This window comes from Nerophis ophidion, linkage group LG17 (assembly GCF_033978795.1).
Source record: "Nerophis ophidion isolate RoL-2023_Sa linkage group LG17, RoL_Noph_v1.0, whole genome shotgun sequence".
In the NCBI taxonomy this organism is placed as follows: Eukaryota; Metazoa; Chordata; class Actinopteri; order Syngnathiformes; family Syngnathidae; genus Nerophis; species Nerophis ophidion.
Window position 1 is genome coordinate 6,059,714 of NC_084627.1, and position 20,621 is coordinate 6,080,334.

Below are 20,621 nucleotides of genomic sequence, written 5' to 3' on the forward strand. Positions count from 1 at the left end.
TGGTCCTCTAGTCCAGTGGTTCTACATCTTTTTACTTCAAGTACCCCCTAATCAGAGCAAAGCATTTTTGGTTGGAAAAAAGAGATAAAGAAGTAAAATACAGCACTATGTCATCAGTTTATGATTTATTAAATTGTATAACAGTGCAAAATATTGCTCATTTGTAGTGGTCTTTCTTCAACTATTTGGAAAAAGAGATATAAAAATAACTAAAGACTTGTTGAAAAATAAACAAGTGATTCACTTATAATGCATATTTCTCCACATAGAAGTAATCATCAACTTAAAGAGCCCTCTTTGGGGATTGTAATAGAGATCCATCTGGATTCATCAACTTACTTATAAACATTTCTTCACAAAAAAATACATCTTTAACATCAATATTTATGGAACATGTCCACAAAAAATCTAGCTGTCAACACTGAATATTGCATTGTTGTATTTCTTTTCACACTTTATGAACTTACATTCATATTTTGTTGAAGTATTATTCAATAAATATATTTATAAAGGATTTTTGAATTGTTGCTATTTTTAGAATATTTAAAACAATCTCACATACCCCTTGTCATACCTTCAAGTACCCCCAGGGGTACATGTACCCCCATTTGAGAACCACTGTTCTAGAACATGTCCTGGATCTTCTTCACATTCTTCTGCTGAATATTTAGTCATCTTTAACTTCTAGGAAGAATAAACATCCATCTATCTTATTCTCATCATCCCTAAAATACACACACACACACACACACACACACACACACACACACACACACACACACACACACACACACACACACACACACACACAGATACCCACTCACACAAACACTCACAGACGTACAGACACACACACACATACACACTCTCTCACACACACACACACACACACACACACACACACACACACATACACACTCACAGACATACAGACACACACACACATACACACTCTCTCTCACACACACACACACATACCCACTCACACACACACACACACACACACACACACACACATACACACTCACAGACATACAGACACACACACACATACACACTCTCTCTCACACACACACACACATACCCACTCACACACATAGACATACATACAGACACACATACCCACTCACACACACGCATACACACACACGCACACAGACAGACAGACATACAGACACACATATCCAGTCACATCTCACACACACACACAGACACACACGCATACACACTCTCACATACATACACACTCACACAGACAAACAGACACACACACACACACACACAGACAAACAGACACACACATACATACACACTCTCACACCCACACACACAGTCCTCTGCTGCCCTCTGCTGGGTATTTTGTATTTATCTTTATGGTATTTATCTTCAACTTTTGACACTTCCTGTTGTGTAGCAACTTTTCTTCTTCATCATCATCCTATTCTTTGTTTACGTCCCTCAAGTAAACACACACACACACACACACACACACACGTAATAATGATATTAATAATCATACCATCAAGCGAGAGTTTGTGTTGACATTATTGTCATGTCGTGTGTGTGTGTGTGTGTGCGTCTCAACGTGTGTCAAAATGTGTGCCTGTGTGTCAGTGTGTGTGAGAAAAAGGGCAAGTGTTTGTGTGTGTGTGTGTGTGTGTGTGTGTGTGTGTGTTGCCCCCAAGTGGCCTAATTGAAACACTGATTTTTATTTATGTTGAATCGGTTGAGTTGTCAAAACAAATGACATCTTCACACTGAAATGATTTACTGAGGACAACACACACACTCACACACGTGTACACACACACACACACACATGCACACACACACAAACACACACAGCCACAGTGTGTGTACACAGATAGCAGCAGGTTAAACATTAATGGTAGCTTGTAAAGCTAACACCAAGACAGTGAACCTTTGGAGTTTGATATGATGGCCTCACACACACACACACACACACACACACACACACACACACACACACACACACACACACACACACACACACACACACACACACGGTCAGAATGACACAGGTGTGAGTGGAGGAGGTTGATCTCTAAAATTGCTCAGGTGAGTCCTTCTATTTTTTCATGGCAACAAAGATGTGGGAAATAAAAAAGTAGACATAAAGTACATTTATTGACTTAAAAGTGGTGTAAGTGAGGCAAGGTGCTAACATGCTAACTACCGCGCTAACTGCGTGTGTCCCAATCGTTCATATTCAAGCTAAAGTACTTCTTGTGATAACTCAATATTTCACTATTTAATCCATGGATGTATAATTCAACATTTAATAATAATAATAATAATTCCACTATTTAATCTATGATTGTATAATTCTTCAACATTTAATAATAATAATAATTTCACAATTTAATCTATGATTGTATAATTCTTCAATATTTAACAATAATAATAATAATTCCACTATTTAATCCATGATTGTATAATTCTTCAACATTTAATATAATATTAATAATAATAATTTCACCTTTTGATCCATGATTGCATCATTCTTCAACATTTCCTAATAAAAATGACTATTATTATTATCCATGATTATATAATTCTTTACCATATTATCTGGACTTTTAACATCATTTTATTTCTTTAAATATTTTTGTATTATTTAATAAACATTTATAGTTATTTTGATGTAATCGTATTTCTTTAAGTATTATTGTAATATTTAATAGTTATTATTCTTTACGTCGTTTTATGATTCTTTAAACATCGATGTATCATCTAATAAACATGTATTATTATTGAAATATAATTAATTATCTTTAAGTAGTATATTCTTAATATTGTTTTATTTTTTCAAATATTTTATTTAGAAAATGATTATTTTTCATAAATACAATTCATCATGTTTGATTATTTTAGTTTTTTAAAAATATTGTATTCTTTATTCATATTTATCAGTGTTTAAATATAATTTATAAGTTGTATTTAGTATTTTTTGGATATTGTTTTATTTTGAAATATTATTTTTGTTCAATGATTAACTATCATTTATTTCAATCTAATTAAGGATCCTATTTATTATTTGAATGAATTCAATATTTAATTGTTCAATAAATGTTTGTAATTCTTTATATGTAATGTATGTTGAATTATAATTTTGGGGGAATCTTTTGTGATTTTTTTCAAACGTTTTTGTAGCATGTAAAACATATACATTATTATTTTAATATAATTAATTATCTTTAAGTAATATTTATTAAATATGATTGTATTATTTCATCAGTATCAATTATTCTTTAAACATCATTTATTATTTGTAACTATTATTCCTTAAATAGGATTTTAGTTCTGTAAATAATCTTGCATTTTTCTTCCCTTTTTATTATTCAATAAATATTTATTTTTCAGTAAATATAATTCATCGTTATTTCAATATTATTCTTTGAGAATGATCTCTGTAAAATGTGGAGGACGACTTTCTTGTTAAGTTATTCATCTTGTTGTTACTTTTTATGATGTGAAAGTCATTTATGTTGTTTATACATTTTTATGATGTGAAAGTCATTTATGATTTAGAAGTTATTGATCTTGTTGTTTTGTTGTCTCTTTTTAATTTTGCTGATGTTCTCGATGTAAATATTGTTCTTTGTTCCTGAATATTCCTGGACTATTATTTCAAGCTGAAAGGCCGTTGGCGGACACGGGGGTCACGTGACCTCTCACGGCGGCCGAGGGTCAAACTGCCGACCTTTGACCTCCGCCGCCACCATGTGACGTGTCCTTGTTTTGGCAGCGAGCGCGGCTAATTAGCTTGATTTGCTAAGCTGTCAATCAAAGCCAATGGAAACCAATCAGAGCGCAGGAGGGGACGAACTGGCGGGCATGCCAAAGGAGGCGGGGCTAAGGGCGCTGGTGCAGCGGACGGGATACCGTCTGCAGCAGGTGAGGCCGCACGTCCTCCTCTTTGGCCGCCGCTAACGCTCTTCCCGCCAGGAGAACGGTCAGCGGCGCTATGGCGGCCCCCCGCCCGGCTGGGATGCCCCGCCCCCCGAGAGAGGAAGTGAGATCTTCGTGGGAAAACTACCGCGAGATCTGTTCGAGGACGAGCTGGTGCCGCTTTGCGAGAAGGTGGGACGCTTCCTGTCTGCTTGCTCAACTTCCTGTTTGCTTGCTCCACTTCCTGTCTGCTCACTCAACTTCCTGTTTGCTTGCTCAACTTCCGGTTTTTCGCTCAACTTCCTGTCTGCTTGCTCAACTTCCTGTTTGCTTGCTCCACTTCCTGTCTGCTCACTCAACTTCCTGTTTGCTTGCTCAACTTCCGGTTTTTCGCTCAACTTCCTGTCTGCTTGCTCAACTTCCTGTTTGCTCGCTCAACTTCCTGTCTGCTCACTTAACTTACTGTCTGCTCGCTCAACTTCCTGTTTCTCGCTCAACTTCCTGTCTGCTCACTCAAGTTCCTTTCTGCTCACACAACTTCTTGTCTGATCGCTCAACTTCCTGTCTGCTTGCTCAACTTCCTGTCTGCATTCTCAATTTCCTGTTTGCTCGCTCAACTTCCTGTTTGCTCACTCAACTTCCTGTTTGCTTGCTCAACTCCCTGTTTGTCGCTCAACTTCCTGTCTGCTTGCTCAACTTCCTATTCGCTTACTCAACTTCTTGCTTCTCAATGAACTTCCTGTCTGCCTGCTCAACTTTCTGTCTGCTTGCTCAACTTCCTGTCTGCTCACTCAACTTTCTGTTTACTCGCTCAACTTCCTGTTTACTCGCTCATCTTCCTGTTTGCTTGCTCAACTTTTTGTCTGCTCACTCAACTTCCTGTTTGTTCACTCTACTTCCTGTTTCTCGATCAACTTCCTGTCTGCTCGCTCAACTCCCTGTTTCTCTTTCAACTTCCTGTCTGCTTACTCAACTTTCTGTTTGCTCACGCAAATTTTTGTTTCTTGCTCAACTTCCTGTCTGCTCACTCAACTTCCTGTCTGCTCACTCAACTTTTTGTTTCTTGCTCAACTTCCTGTCTGCTCACTCAACTTCCTCTTTGCTCACTCAACTTTTTGTTTCTTGCTCAACTTTCTGTTTGCCCACGGAACTTCCTATTACTCACTCAACTTCCTGTCTTCCTGCTCAACTTCCTGTCTGCTCGCTCAACTTCCTGTCTGCTCACTCAACTTTTTGTTTCTCGCTCAACTTCCTGTCTGCTGGCTCAACTTTCTGTTTGCCCACAGAACTTCCTATTACTCACTCAACTTCCTGTCTGCTCACTCAACTTCCTGTCTGCTCACTCAACTTCCTGTCTGCTCACTCAACTTCCCGTCTGCTCACTCAACTTCCCGTTTCTCGCTCAACTTCTTGTCTGCTTGTTCAACTTCCTCTTTGCTCACTCAACTTTTTGTTTCTCGCTCAACTTTCTGTTTGCCCACGGAACTTCCTATTACTCACTCAACTTCCTGTCTGCCTGCTCAACTTCCTGTCTGCTCACTCAACTTCCTGTTGCCTGCTCAACTTCCCGTTTGCTCGCCCAACTTCCTGGTTCTCGCTCAACTTCATGTCTGCTGGTTCAACTTCCTGTCTGCCGGCTGAACTTCCTGTCTGCCGTCTCAGTTCGGGAAGATCTACGAGGTGAGGATGATGATGGACTTCAACGGGAACAACCGCGGCTACGCCTTCGTCACCTTCGCCAGCAAACAGGAAGCCAGGGCGGCCATGAAGCAGCTCAACAACTACGAGATCAGGTAAGTCCGCCGGCGACCGGTTGCTGACCGCCGTCCTTGACTCCGCCCCCGTGGCAGGAACGGCCGGCTCCTGGGCGTGTGCGCCAGCGTGGACAACTGCCGTCTCTTCGTGGGCGGCATCCCCAAAGGCAAGAAGCGCGAGGAGATCCTGGTGGAGATGAGGAAGGTGACGGACGGCGTGGTGGACGTCATCGTGTATCCCAGCGCCGCCGACAAGTCCAAAAACCGCGGGTTCGCTTTCGTGGAGTACGAGAGTCACCGGGCGGCCGCCATGGCTCGCCGCAAACTGTTGCCAGGTAACCGCGCTGGCCTCCTCCTCGTCCCCGTGCGGGTCACTTCCTGCTTGTCCGCACAGGTCGCATCCAGCTGTGGGGTCACGCCATCGCCGTGGACTGGGCGGAGCCTGAGGTGGAGGTGGACGAGGACACCATGGCGACAGTGAAGATCCTCTACGTGAGGAACTTGATGCTGCAGACCAGCGAGGAGAGCATCCAGAAGGAGTTCAACGCCGTCAAAGCAGGTGTCCGTCCGTCCGCACGCCGCCGCCTTCGTGCGCCTGACCTCTGACCCCAGCACTGTGTGGCGCAGGCGCGGTGGAGCGGGTCAAGAAGATCCGCGACTACGCCTTCATCCACTTCACGCACCGCCAGGACGCCATCGACGCCATGGCCGCCCTCAACGGCAAGGTGAGTCCTGCCGTCAGACGCGCTAGGGTCAAACAAGCCAAGGTCAAACACGCTAACCTCAAACACACCAAGGTCAACCACGTTAAGGTCAAACAAGCTAAGCTCAAGCACGCCAAAGTCAAACACACCAAGGTCAAATGAGCTAAGCTCAAAGACGCTAACGTCAAACAAGTCAAACACACCAAGGTCAAACACTCTAAGGTAAAAAAAAGCCAAGGTCAAACACACCAAGGTCAAACAAGCTAAGGTCAAACACGCTAACGTCCAACATGTCAAACACACCAAAGTAAAAAACGCTAAGGTCAAACAAGCTAAGTTCAAACACGCCCAAGTCAAACACATCAAGGTCAAACACGCTAAGTTCAAACACGCCCAAGTCAAATACACCAAGGTCAAACACGCTAAGGTCAAACAAGCTAAGCTCAAACACGCGCAAGTCAAACACGCCAATGTCAAACACACCAAGGTAAAAACACGCTGAGGTCAAACACGCCCAAGTCAAACACACCAAGGTCAAACACGCTAAGGTCAAACACGCCAAATTCTAACACGTCAAACACACCAAGGTCAAACAAGCTAAGGTCAAACACGCTAATGTCCAACACGTCAAACACACCAAGGTCGAACGCCCAAAGGTCAAACAAGCCAAGCTCAAACACGCCAAAGTCAAACAAGCTAATGTCAAACACGCTAATGTCCAACATGTCAAACACACCAAGGTCAAACATGCTAAGGTCAAACAACCTAAGTTCAAACACGCCCAGGTCAAACACATCAAGGTCAAACAAGCTAAGCTCAAACACGCTAACGTTGAATAAGTCAAACACACCAAGGTCAAACACTCTAAGGTAAAAAAGCCAAGGTCAAACACACCAATGTCAAATAAGCTAAGGTCAAACATGTCAAACACACCAAGGTCAAACAAGCTAAGCTCAAACACGCCCAAGTCAAACACATCAAGGTTAAACACGCTAAGTTCAAACACGCCCAAGTCAAACACACCAAGGTCAAACACGCTAAGGTCAAACAAGCTAAGCTCAAACACGCTAAGCTCAAACACGCCCAAGTCAAACACGTCAAACACACCAAGGTCAAACACTCAAAGTTAAAAAAGCCAAGGTCAAACATACCAAGGTCAAACAAGCTAAGGTAAAACACACATCAGTCAAACACACCAAGGTCAAACAAGCTAAGCTCAAACACGCCCAAGTCAAACACATCAAGGTTAAACACGCTAACTTCAAACACGCCCAAGTCAAACACACCAAGGTCAAACACGCTAAGGTCAAACAAGCTAAGCTCAAACACGCTAAGCTCAAACACGCCCAAGTCAAACACGTCAAACACACCAAGGTCAAACTCACCAAGGTCAAACACTCAAAGTTAAAAAAGCCAAGGTCAAACATACCAAGGTCAAACAAGCTAAGGTAAAACACACATCAGTCAAACACACCAAGGTCAAACACGCTGAGGTCAAACACGCCAATGTCAAACACACCAAGGTAAAAACACGCTGAGGTCAAACACGCCAAATTCTAACACGTCAAGCACACCAAGGTCAAACAAGCTAAGGTCAAACACGCCAACGTCAAAAACACCAAGGTCAAACATGCCAAGGTCAATCACACAAGGTCAAACACGGCAAATTAAAACATGCTGAGGTCAAACATGTCAAACACACCAAGGTCAAACAAGCTAAGGTCAAACCTGCCAAACACACCAAGGTCAAACATGTCAAACACACCAAGGTCAAACATGCTGAGGTCAAACATGTCAAACACACCAAGGTCAAACAAGCTAAGGTCAAACCTGCCAAACACACCAAGGTCAAACATGTCAAACACACCAAGGTCAAACATGCTGAGGTCAAACATGTCAAACACACCAAGGTCAAACAAGCTAAGGTCAAACCTGCCAAACACACCAAGGTCAAACATGTCAAACACACCAAGGTCAAACATGCTGAGGTCAAACATGTCAAACACACCAAGGTCAAACAAGCTAAGGTCAAACCTGCCAAACACACCAAGGTCAAACATGCTGAGGTCAAACATGTCAAACACATCAAGGTCAAACAAGCTAAGGTCAAACCTGCCAAACACACCAAGGTCAAACAAGTTGAGGTCCAACACACTAACGTCAAACATGCTGAAGTCAAACATGCTAAAGTGGTCTAACGTTGTCTAACGTGGACTAACGGAGTCTAACGTGGTCCAATGTGGGCTAATGTGGACTAATGGGGTCTAACGTGGTCCTACATGGTCTAATGTGGACTAATGGGGTCTAACGTGGACTAACGGAGTCTAACGCGGACTAACGTGGTCTAACGTGGACTAACGTGGTCTAATGTGAACTAACGTGGTCTGACATGGTCAAACGTGGTCTAATGTGGTCCAACGTGGACTAATGTTATCTATCGTGGTCTAACGTTAACTAATGTGGAATAATGGAGTCTAACGTGGTTCAACATGGTCTAACGTATTCTAATGTGAATTAACCTGGTCTGACGTAGTCTAACGTGGTCTAAAGAGAACTAACAGGGTCTAACGTATACTAACGGAGTCTAACGTGGTCCAAAGAGAACTAACAGGGTCTAACGTATACTAACGGAGTCTAACGTGGTCCAAAGAGAACTAACAGGGTCTAACGTATACTAACCGAGTCTAACGTGGTCCAAAGAGAACTAACAGGGTCTAACGTATACTAACCGAGTCTAACGTGGTCCAACGTGGACTAACGGCGTCTCCGGATGGCAGGTTGTGGACGGCTCTCCCATCCAGGTGACGCTGGCCAAGCCGGTGGACAAGGACAACTACGTGCGCTACACGCGAGGAACGGGAGGACGAGGAAGCTCACTGCTGCAGGCCGACTATGCCGCCTACACCTTGGGCCAGGTGGGAGGGGCTTAGTTAGGTGAAATGACACCTGTAATACCTGTCCCCTCCCCCTCCTCAGGTGTACGACCCCACCGTGGCCTACCTCGGTGCGCCCGTCTTTTACGCGCCGCAGGCTTACGCCGCCGTCCCTGGCCAGTTCCGCTTCCCGGCGGCTAAAGGTCCCGTCGTAGGACGCGGTCTGCTCAGGACGCCCTCCGTGCGAGGTGAGCGCCGGATTCTTCTTCCTGTTTACCTTTGCAAGCTAATCACTTCTGCTGGCTGCTGACGTACGCACAAGACCTGCCCTACGCTAACGTCATGCTAACTAACCTGTGCTAAGCTATGCCCACTAATATGTCCTATCTTATGCTAACTAACTTGTACTGTGCTACGCTAACTAATGTGGTCTATGCTAACATGTCCTATGCTATGCTAACTAATATGTTTTATTCTATGCTAACTAATGTGTCCTAAGTTATACTAATTCAATTCTACTATATTGTGCTTACCTAAATGTTCTATCCTATGCTAACTAAGGTGTTCTAAGCTATGCTAATTTGGGTGTCCTATGCTATGGTAACTAAGGTGTGCTATGCTAACGGTCATGTCCAAATTCTATGCTAACAAACCTGTTTTATTCTATGCTAACTAACAGGTGCTATCCTATGCTAACTAAGGTGTTCTAAGCTATGCTAATTTGGGTGTCCTATGCTATGCTAACTAAGGTGTGCTATGCTAACGGTCATGTCCAAATTCTATGCTAACAAACCTGTTTTATTCTATGCTAACTAACAGGTGCTATCCTATGCTAACTGTGATGTCCTATGCTAACCAACCTGCCGTGCGCTACGCTAACTAGCACGTTTGTCACGAACGGTCTTGTGCGGCGCGCTCAGTCCAGTAGAAACATGGAATCAGCAAAGATGGAGAATGTTCCGGATGATGTGCCAGAATGGAGGAGATGATCTTGCTGGACTTGATTTGAAGTGATTTCATTGATTTGGCTGCCTTTTGGGTCTCCTGTAGAAGTTTACATGACTGTACCTGTAGGGGCCGCTGGGGTGCGGGGGCTGGGTGGGCGGGGCTACCTTAGCTACGCTGCGGCCCGCGAGGGAGGAGCCTCCTTCGGGGCGAAGGCAGACAAGCCAGCGGAGGAGAAGCTCTACGACCTTCTGCCCGGGATGGAGCTGACCCCCATCGCCCCAGCCACCATGAGCATCAAGGTGGGCGCCATTAAGCCGGCGCCGCAGGTAAGCGCCCACGCCACGCCCCCTGCGGCCAGAAGGCGAAAGATGGCGGTGACGGGGATTGTGTGGCAGGTTCTGGAGGAAGTGTGCCAGAAGAACAACTGGGGTCAGCCCGTGTACCAGCTGCACTCGGCCATGGCGCCAGACCAGCGGCCGCTCTTCCTCTACAAGATCAGCATCCCGGCGCTCGCCAGCACGTACGCACCTGACCTCGCCGCCGCTCCTTTCTTCTCGTAGCCGCATGACCGAGTGGCTGGCTTCCCGCCCGCAGGCCCCCCTTCACGCCTGCCAAGCTGAGCGCCGCCGTGGACGAGGCTAAGGTGCACGCCGCCGAGCACGCGCTGCACACCTTGGGCCTGCAGGTGGAGGGCGCCGCCGAGGCCGTGGCCGTGGCCGCAGTCGCCTTCCCAGGTACGTGAAGGTCCGTAGCCACCGCTAACACGCCGGCGTCATGGCGGGGGCGCAGGAAGTGAAGGCCTGCCCCTTCTCTGGCAGGTTACGCTCTGGGGAGCTCGGCGCCGCCCGCCTCCCAGCTGAAGTCTCTGGGCCAAGACGTGCCGGCCTACGCCGCCTACGAGGGCTACCCCGCCTTCGCCATGGCAACGCAGCGACACAGCGACGGATACGGTGTCTTCTAAGGCTTTTATTTTGAAGGGGGTCATCCTTCTTTGGCGTTGAGGATGTTTCATTCAGTATTAAAATCTTTTTACAAACAAATCCACTTCCTGTCCAAAAGTGTCCACACACAGGAAGGGGAGGAGCTAAGACTCCTTTTAGGGAAAGCCACCAGAGGGAGACATTACACAGGAAGTTCATGCTTTCATTCCCGTCCCCAGCCGCTCCTGCACCTGCGCGCGCAGTTCCTGCTTCTGCACCTGCAAACAGGAAACAGGAAGTGCCTTATTCACTTCCTACTTGCTGACTTGTACACTCGCTTCCTAACCACTGACTTCCTGTCATGCTTCAACTTTACCTTCCCGGTCGCCGTCAGCGGGAAGCTGCCCACAAACACCACGTAGCGAGGGACCTTGAAGTGGGACACCTGCAACACACACACACACACACACCTTAGGGCCACGCCCACAAACACCACGTAGCGAGGGACCTTGAAGTGGGACACCTGCAACACACACACACACACACACTCCTTAGGGCCACGCCCACAAACACCACGTAGCGAGGGACCTTGAAGTGGGACACCTGCAACACACACACACACACACACTCCTTAGGGCCACGCCCACAAACACCACGTAGCGAGGGACCTTGAAGTGGGACACCTGCAACACACACACACACACACTCCTTAGGGCCACGCCCACAAACACCACGTAGCGAGGGACCTTGAAGTGGGACACCTGCAACACACACACACACACACACTCCTTAGGGCCACGCCCACAAACACCACGTAGCGAGGGACCTTGAAGTGGGACACCTGCAACACACACACACACACACACTCCTTAGGGCCACGCCCACAAACACCACGTAGCGAGGGACCTTGAAGTGGGACACCTGCAACACACACACACACACACTCCTTAGGGCCACGCCCACAAACACCACGTAGCGAGGGACCTTGAAGTGGGACACCTGCAACACACACACACACACACACCTTAGGGCCACGCCCACAAACACCACGTAGCGAGGGACCTTGAAGTGGGACACCTGCAACACACACACACACACACTCCTTAGGGCCACGCCCACAAACACCACGTAGCGAGGGACCTTGAAGTGGGACACCTGCAACACACACACACACACACTCCTTAGGGCCACGCCCACAAACACCACGTAGCGAGGGACCTTGAAGTGGGACACCTGCAACACACACACACTCCTTAAGGCCACGCCCACAAACACCACGTAGCGAGGGACCTTGAAGTGGGACACCTGCAACACACACACACACACACACTCCTTAGGGCCACGCCCACAAACACCACGTAGCGAGGGACCTTGAAGTGGGACACCTGCAACACACACACACACACACACACTCCTTAGGGCCACGCCCACAAACACCACGTAGCGAGGGACCTTGAAGTGGGACACCTGCAACACACACACACACAGACTCCTTAGGGCCACGCCCACAAACACCACGTAGCGAGGGACCTTGAAGTGGGACACCTGCAACACACACACACACACACACACTCCTTAGGGCCACGCCCACAAACACCACGTAGCGAGGGACCTTGAAGTGGGACACCTGCAACACACACACACACACACACTCCTTAGGGCCACGCCCACAAACACCACGTAGCGAGGGACCTTGAAGTGGGACACCTGCAACACACACACACACTCCTTAGGGCCACGCCCACAAACACCACGTAGCGAGGGACCTTGAAGTGGGACACCTGCAACACACACACACACACACACACTCCTTAGGGCCACGCCCACAAACACCACGTAGCGAGGGACCTTGAAGTGGGACACCTGCAACACACACACACACACACTCCTTAGGGCCACGCCCACAAACACCACGTAGCGAGGGACCTTGAAGTGGGACACCTGCAACACACACACACACACACACTCCTTAGGGCCACGCCCACAAACACCACGTAGCGAGGGACCTTGAAGTGGGACACCTGCAACACACACACACACACACTCCTTAGGGCCACGCCCACAAACACCACGTAGTGAGGGACCTTGAAGTGGGACACCTGCAACACACACACACACACACACTCCTTAGGGCCACGCCCACAAACACCACGTAGCGAGGGACCTTGAAGTGGGACACCTGCAACACACACACACACACACACACTCCTTAGGGCCACGCCCACAAACACCACGTAGCGAGGGACCTTGAAGTGGGACACCTGCAACACACACACACACACACTCCTTAGGGCCACGCCCACAAACACCACGTAGCGAGGGACCTTGAAGTGGGACACCTGCAACACACACACACACACACACTCCTTAGGGCCACGCCCACAAACACCACGTAGCGAGGGACCTTGAAGTGGGACACCTGCAACACACACACACACACACTCCTTAGGGCCACGCCCACAAACACCACGTAGCGAGGGACCTTGAAGTGGGACACCTGCAACACACACACACACACACACTCCTTAGGGCCACGCCCACAAACACCACGTAGCGAGGGACCTTGAAGTGGGACACCTGCAACACACACACACACTCCTTAGGGCCACGCCCACAAACACCACGTAGCGAGGGACCTTGAAGTGGGACACCTGCAACACACACACACACACACACCTTAGGGCCACGCCCACAAACACCACGTAGCGAGGGACCTTGAAGTGGGACACCTGCAACACACACACGCTCCTTAGGGCCACGCCCACAAACACCACGTAGCGAGGGACCTTGAAGTGGGACACCTGCAACACACACACACTCCTTAGGGCCACGCCCACAAACACCACGTAGCGAGGGACCTTGAAGTGGGACACCTGCAACACACACACACTCCTTAGGGCCACGCCCACAAACACCACGTAGCGAGGGACCTTGAAGTGGGACACCTGCAACACACACACACACACACTCCTTAGGGCCACGCCCACAAACACCACGTAGCGAGGGACCTTGAAGTGGGACACCTGCAACACACACACACACACACACTCCTTAGGGCCACGCCCACAAACACCACGTAGCGAGGGACCTTGAAGTGGGACACCTGCAACACACACACACACACACTCCTTAGGGCCACGCCCACAAACACCACGTAGCGAGGGACCTTGAAGTGGGACACCTGCAACACACACACACACACACACTCCTTAGGGCCACGCCCACAAACACCACGTAGCGAGGGACCTTGAAGTGGGACACCTGCAACACACACACACACACACTCCTTAGGGCCACGCCCACAAACACCACGTAGCGAGGGACCTTGAAGTGGGACACCTGCAACACACACACACACACACTCCTTAGGGCCACGCCCACAAACACCACGTAGCGAGGGACCTTGAAGTGGGACACCTGCAACACACACACACACACACACTCCTTAGGGCCACGCCCACAAACACCACGTAGCGAGGGACCTTGAAGTGGGACACCTGCAACACACACACACACACACTCCTTAGGGCCACGCCCACAAACACCACGTAGCGAGGGACCTTGAAGTGGGACACCTGCAACACACACACACACACACACTCCTTAGGGCCACGCCCACAAACACCACGTAGCGAGGGACCTTGAAGTGGGACACCTGCAACACACACACACACTCCTTAGGGCCACGCCCACAAACACCACGTAGCGAGGGACCTTGAAGTGGGACACCTGCAACACACACACACACACACACCTTAGGGCCACGCCCACAAACACCACGTAGCGAGGGACCTTGAAGTGGGACACCTGCAACACACACACACACACACACTCCTTAGGGCCACGCCCACAAACACCACGTAGCGAGGGACCTTGAAGTGGGACACCTGCAACACACACACGCTCCTTAGGGCCACGCCCACAAACACCACGTAGCGAGGGACCTTGAAGTGGGACACCTGCAACACACACACACTCCTTAGGGCCACGCCCACAAACACCACGTAGCGAGGGACCTTGAAGTGGGACACCTGCAACACACACACACTCCTTAGGGCCACGCCCACAAACACCACGTAGCGAGGGACCTTGAAGTGGGACACCTGCAACACACACACACACACACTCCTTAGGGCCACGCCCACAAACACCACGTAGCGAGGGACCTTGAAGTGGGACACCTGCAACACACACACACTCCTTAGGGCCACGCCCACAAACACCACGTAGCGAGGGACCTTGAAGTGGGACACCTGCAACACACACACACTCCTTAGGGCCACGCCCACAAACACCACGTAGCGAGGGACCTTGAAGTGGGACACCTGCAACACACACACACACACACTCCTTAGGGCCACGCCCACAAACACCACGTAGCGAGGGACCTTGAAGTGGGACACCTGCAACACACACACACACACACACTCCTTAGGGCCACGCCCACAAACACCACGTAGCGAGGGACCTTGAAGTGGGACACCTGCAACACACACACACACACACTCCTTAGGGCCACGCCCACAAACACCACGTAGCGAGGGACCTTGAAGTGGGACACCTGCAACACACACACACTCCTTAGGGCCACGCCCACAAACACCACGTAGCGAGGGACCTTGAAGTGGGACACCTGCAACACACACACACTCCTTAGGGCCACGCCCACAAACACCACGTAGCGAGGGACCTTGAAGTGGGACACCTGCAACACACACACACACACACTCCTTAGGGCCACGCCCACAAACACCACGTAGCGAGGGACCTTGAAGTGGGACACCTGCAACACACACACACTCCTTAGGGCCACGCCCACAAACACCACGTAGCGAGGGACCTTGAAGTGGGACACCTGCAACACACACACACACACACTCCTTAGGGCCACGCCCACAAACACCACGTAGCGAGGGACCTTGAAGTGGGACACCTGCAACACACACACACTCCTTAGGGCCACGCCCACAAACACCACGTAGCGAGGGACCTTGAAGTGGGACACCTGCAACACACACACACACACACACTCCTTAGGGCCACGCCCACAAACACCACGTAGCGAGGGACCTTGAAGTGGGACACCTGCAACACACACACACTCCTTAGGGCCACGCCCACAAACACCACGTAGCGAGGGACCTTGAAGTGGGACACCTGCAACACACACACACACACACTCCTTAGGGCCACGCCCACAAACACCACGTAGCGAGGGACCTTGAAGTGGGACACCTGCAACACACACACACACACACACTCCTTAGGGCCACGCCCACAAACACCACGTAGCGAGGGACCTTGAAGTGGGACACCTGCAACACACACACACTCCTTAGGGCCACGCCCACAAACACCACGTAGCGAGGGACCTTGAAGTGGGACACCTGCAACACACACACACACACACACTCCTTAGGGCCACGCCCACAAACACCACGTAGCGAGGGACCTTGAAGTGGGACACCTGCAACACACACACACTCCTTAGGGCCTTAGGGCCACACCCTTTAGGGTCACAATCGTTGGGCCACACTCATTAGGGCCACACCCGTTAGGGCCACACTCATTAGGGCCACACTCATTAGGGCCACACTCATTAGGGCCACACCTGTTAGGGCCACACTCATTAGGGCCACACCCGTTAGGGCCACACCCGTTAAGGCCACACTCATTAGGGTGACACTGGTTAGGGCCACGCTTGTTAGCGAGGAACTTTGAAGCAGGACAGCTGCAACACACACACGCTCCTTAGGGCCACATTCCTTAGGGCCACACTCTTTAGAGCCACACATCGTTAGGGCCACATTCCTTAGGGCCACACTCTTTAGAGCCACACATCGTTAGGGCCACACTCATTAGGGTGACATTTGTTAGCGAATAACTTTGAAGCAGGACAGCTGCAACACACACACACACTGGTTAGGGCCACACTCCTTAGGGTGACAATTGTTAGGGCCACACTCCTTAGGGTGACAATTGTTAGGGCCACACTCCTTAGTGAGGAACCTTGAAGTGGGACAGCTGCAACACACACACGCTCGTTAGGGTAACTCTTCTTAGGGCCACACTTGTTAGGGTGACACTTGTTAGGGCCACACTTGTTAGGGTGACACTTGTTAGGGTGACACTTGTTAGGGCCACACTTGTTAGGGCCACACTTGTTAGGGTGACACTTGTTAGGGCCACACTCCTTAGGGTGACAATTGTTAGGGCCACACTCCTTAGTGAGGAACCTTGAAGTGGGACACCTGCAACACACACACGCTCGTTAGGGTAACTCTTCTTAGGGCCACACTTGTTAGGGTGACACTTGTTAGGGCCACACTTGTTAGGGTGACACTCGTTAGGGCCACACTTGTTAGGGTGACACTTGTTAGGGCCACACTTGTTAGGGCCACACTTGTTAGGGTGACACTTGTTAGGGTGACACTTGTTAGGGCCACACTTGTTAGGGCCACACTTGTTAGGGTGACACTTGTTAGGGCCACACTTGTTAGGGTGACACTTGTTAGGGCCACACTTGTTAGGGCCACACTTGTTAGGGTGACACTTGTTAGGGTGACACTTGTTAGGGCCACACTTGTTAGGGCCACACTTGTTAGGGTGACACTTGTTAGGGTGACACTTGTGAGGGTGACACTTGTGAGGGTGACACTTGTGAGGGTGACACGTGTTAGGGCGACACTTGTGAGGGTGACACTCGTTAGGACCACACTTGTTAGGGTGACACTTGTTAGGGTGACACTTGTTAGGGTGACACTCGTTAGGGCCACACTTGTTAGGGTGACACTTGTTAGGGTGACACTCGTTAGGAACACACTTGTTAGGGTGACACTTGTTAGGGTGACACTTGTTAGGGTGACACTCGTTAGGGCCACACTCGTTAGGACCACACTTGTTAGGACCACACTTGTTAGGGCGACACCTGTTAGGAACACACTTGTTAGGGTGACACTTGTTAGGGCCATACTTGTTAGGGTGACACTTGTGAGGGTGACACTTGTTAGGGTGACACGTGTTAGGGCGACACTTGTGAGGGTGACACTTGTTAGGGCCACACTTGTTAGGGTGACACTTGTTAGGGTGACACTTGTTAGGGTGACACTTGTTAGGGCCACACTTGTTAGGGTGACACTTGTTAGGGTGACACTTGTTAGGGTGACACTCGTTAGGGCCACACTCGTTAGGACCACACTTGTTAGGGCAACACTTGTTAGGGCGACACCTGTTAGGGTGACACTTGTTAGGGTGACACTTGTTAGGGTGACACTTGTTAGGGCCACACTTGTTAGGGTGACACTTGTGAGGGTGACACTTGTTAGGGTGACACGTGTTAGGGCGACACTTGTGAGGGTGACACTCGTTAGGACCACACTTGTTAGGGTGACACTTGGTAGGGTGACACTTGTTAGGGCCACACTTGTTAGGGTGACACTTGTTAGGGTGACACTTGTTAGGGTGACACTCGTTAGGGCCACACTCGTTAGGACCACACTTGTTAGGGCAACACTTGTTAGGGCGACACCTGTTAGGGTGACACTTGTTAGGGTGACACTTGTTAGGGCGACACCTGTTAGGAACACACTTGTTAGGGCAACACCTGTTAGGAACACACTTGTTAGGGTGACACTTGTTAGGGCCACACTTGTTAGGGTGACACTTGTGAGGGTGACACTTGTTAGGGTGACACTTGTGAGGGTGACACTTTTGAGGGTGACACTTGTTAGGGCCACACTTGTTAGGGTGACACTTGTTAGGGTGACACTTGTTAGGGTGACACTCGTTAGGGCCACACTCGTTAGGACCACACTTGTTAGGGCAACACTTGTTAGGGCGACACCTGTTAGGGTGACACTTGTTAGGGTGACACTTGTTAGGGCGACACCTGTTAGGAACACACTTGTTAGGGCAACACCTGTTAGGAACACACTTGTTAGGGTGACACTTGTTAGGGTGACACTTGTTAGGGCCACACTTGTTAGGGTGACACTTGTGAGGGTGACACTTGTTAGGGTGACACTTGTGAGGGTGACACTTGTGAGGGTGACACTTGTTAGGGTGACACGTGTTAGGGCGACACTTGTGAGGGTGACACTCGTTAGGACCACACTTGTTAGGGTGACACTTGTTAGGGTGACACTTGTTAGGGTGACACTCGTTAGGGCCACACTCGTTAGGACCACACTTGTTAGGGCAACACTTGTTAGGACCACACTTGTTAGGGCGACACCTGTTAGGAACACACTTGTTAGGGCGACACCTGTTAGGAACACACTTGTTAGGGTGACACTTGTTAGGGCCACACTCGTTAGGGTGACACTTGTTAGGGCCACACTTGTTAGGGTGACACTTGTTAGGGTGACACTTGTTAGGGTGACACTCGTTAGGGCCACACTCGTTAGGACCACACTTGTTAGGGCAACACTTGTTAGGGCGACACCTGTTAGGGTGACACTTGTTAGGGTGACACTTGTTAGGGCGACACCTGTTAGGAACACACTTGTTAGGGCAACACCTGTTAGGAACACACTTGTTAGGGTGACACTTGTTAGGGCCACACTTGTTAGGGTGACACTTGTGAGGGTGACACTTGTTAGGGTGACACTTGTGAGGGTGACACTTTTGAGGGTGACACTTGTTAGGGCCACACTTGTTAGGGTGACACTTGTTAGGGTGACACTTGTTAGGGTGACACTCGTTAGGGCCACACTCGTTAGGACCACACTTGTTAGGGCAACACTTGTTAGGGCGACACCTGTTAGGGTGACACTTGTTAGGGTGACACTTGTTAGGGCGACACCTGTTAGGAACACACTTGTTAGGGCAACACCTGTTAGGAACACACTTGTTAGGGTGACACTTGTTAGGGTGACACTTGTTAGGGCCACACTTGTTAGGGTGACACTTGTGAGGGTGACACTTGTTAGGGTGACACTTGTGAGGGTGACACTTGTGAGGGTGACACTTGTTAGGGTGACACGTGTTAGGGCGACACTTGTGAGGGTGACACTCGTTAGGACCACGCTTGTTAGGGTGACACTTGTTAGGGTGACACTTGTTAGGGTGACACTCGTTAGGGCCACACTCGTTAGGGCAACACTTGTTAGGACCACACTTGTTAGGGCGACACCTGTTAGGAACACACTTGTTAGGGCGACACCTGTTAGGAACACACTTGTTAGGGCCACACTCGTTAGGGTGACACTTGTTAGGGTGACACTCGTTAGGGTGACACTTGTTAGGGTGACACTCGTTAGGACCACACTTGTTAGGGCAACACTTGTTAGGACCACACTTGTTAGGGCGACACCTGTTAGGAACACACTTGTTAGGGCGACACCTGTTAGGAACACACTTGTTAGGGCCACACTCGTTAGGGTGACACTTGTTAGGGTGACACTCGTTAGGGCCACACTCGTTAGGACCACACTTGTTAGGGCAACACTTGTTAGGACCACACTTGTTAGGGCGACACCTGTTAGGAACACACTTGTTAGGGTGACACTT

General features: G+C 49.3%; 2 protein-coding genes across 7 annotated transcripts in view; one reads left to right on the plus strand and one right to left on the minus strand.

Annotated features, from left to right (window-relative positions):
• Positions 1–1,930: 1,930 nt before the first annotated feature.
• a1cf (apobec1 complementation factor) lies at positions 1,931–11,231 on the plus strand. 4 transcript variants are annotated; one of them, XM_061875889.1, is made up of 13 exons: positions 1,931–2,079; positions 3,770–3,918; positions 3,970–4,104; positions 5,575–5,705; positions 5,763–6,001; positions 6,061–6,225; positions 6,294–6,391; positions 9,148–9,285; positions 9,347–9,491; positions 10,294–10,517; positions 10,587–10,711; positions 10,786–10,935; positions 11,010–11,231. In XM_061875889.1, exons 2-12 carry the CDS (start codon positions 3,817–3,819, stop codon positions 10,931–10,933), a joined length of 1,650 nt encoding a protein of 549 aa, XP_061731873.1. In that variant the 5' UTR covers positions 1,931–2,079; positions 3,770–3,816; the 3' UTR covers positions 10,934–10,935; positions 11,010–11,231. The 4 variants fall into 4 exon arrangements, with proteins under 4 accessions (XP_061731873.1, XP_061731869.1, XP_061731872.1 ...); XM_061875885.1 differs by having other exon boundaries at positions 10,786–10,925; XM_061875888.1 differs by having other exon boundaries at positions 10,294–10,490; positions 10,786–10,925.
• The window catches only part of LOC133535870 (medium-chain acyl-CoA ligase ACSF2, mitochondrial-like), a 55,720-nt gene continuing 46,236 nt past the window's right edge, over positions 11,138–20,621 (minus strand). Inside the window, exons 15-16 of one of the 3 annotated variants that reach the window (XM_061875884.1) lie at positions 11,488–11,556; positions 11,138–11,389 (exon numbers count right to left, since the gene is read on the minus strand). In XM_061875884.1, coding sequence (XP_061731868.1) covers positions 11,327–11,389; positions 11,488–11,556 — 132 coding nt within the window. In that variant the 3' untranslated portion in view covers positions 11,138–11,326. Of the gene's footprint in view, positions 11,390–11,487; positions 11,557–13,907; positions 14,919–16,431; positions 16,579–20,621 lie in introns of those variants that run through there. The other 2 variants (XM_061875882.1, XM_061875883.1) reach the window with 2 other exon arrangements.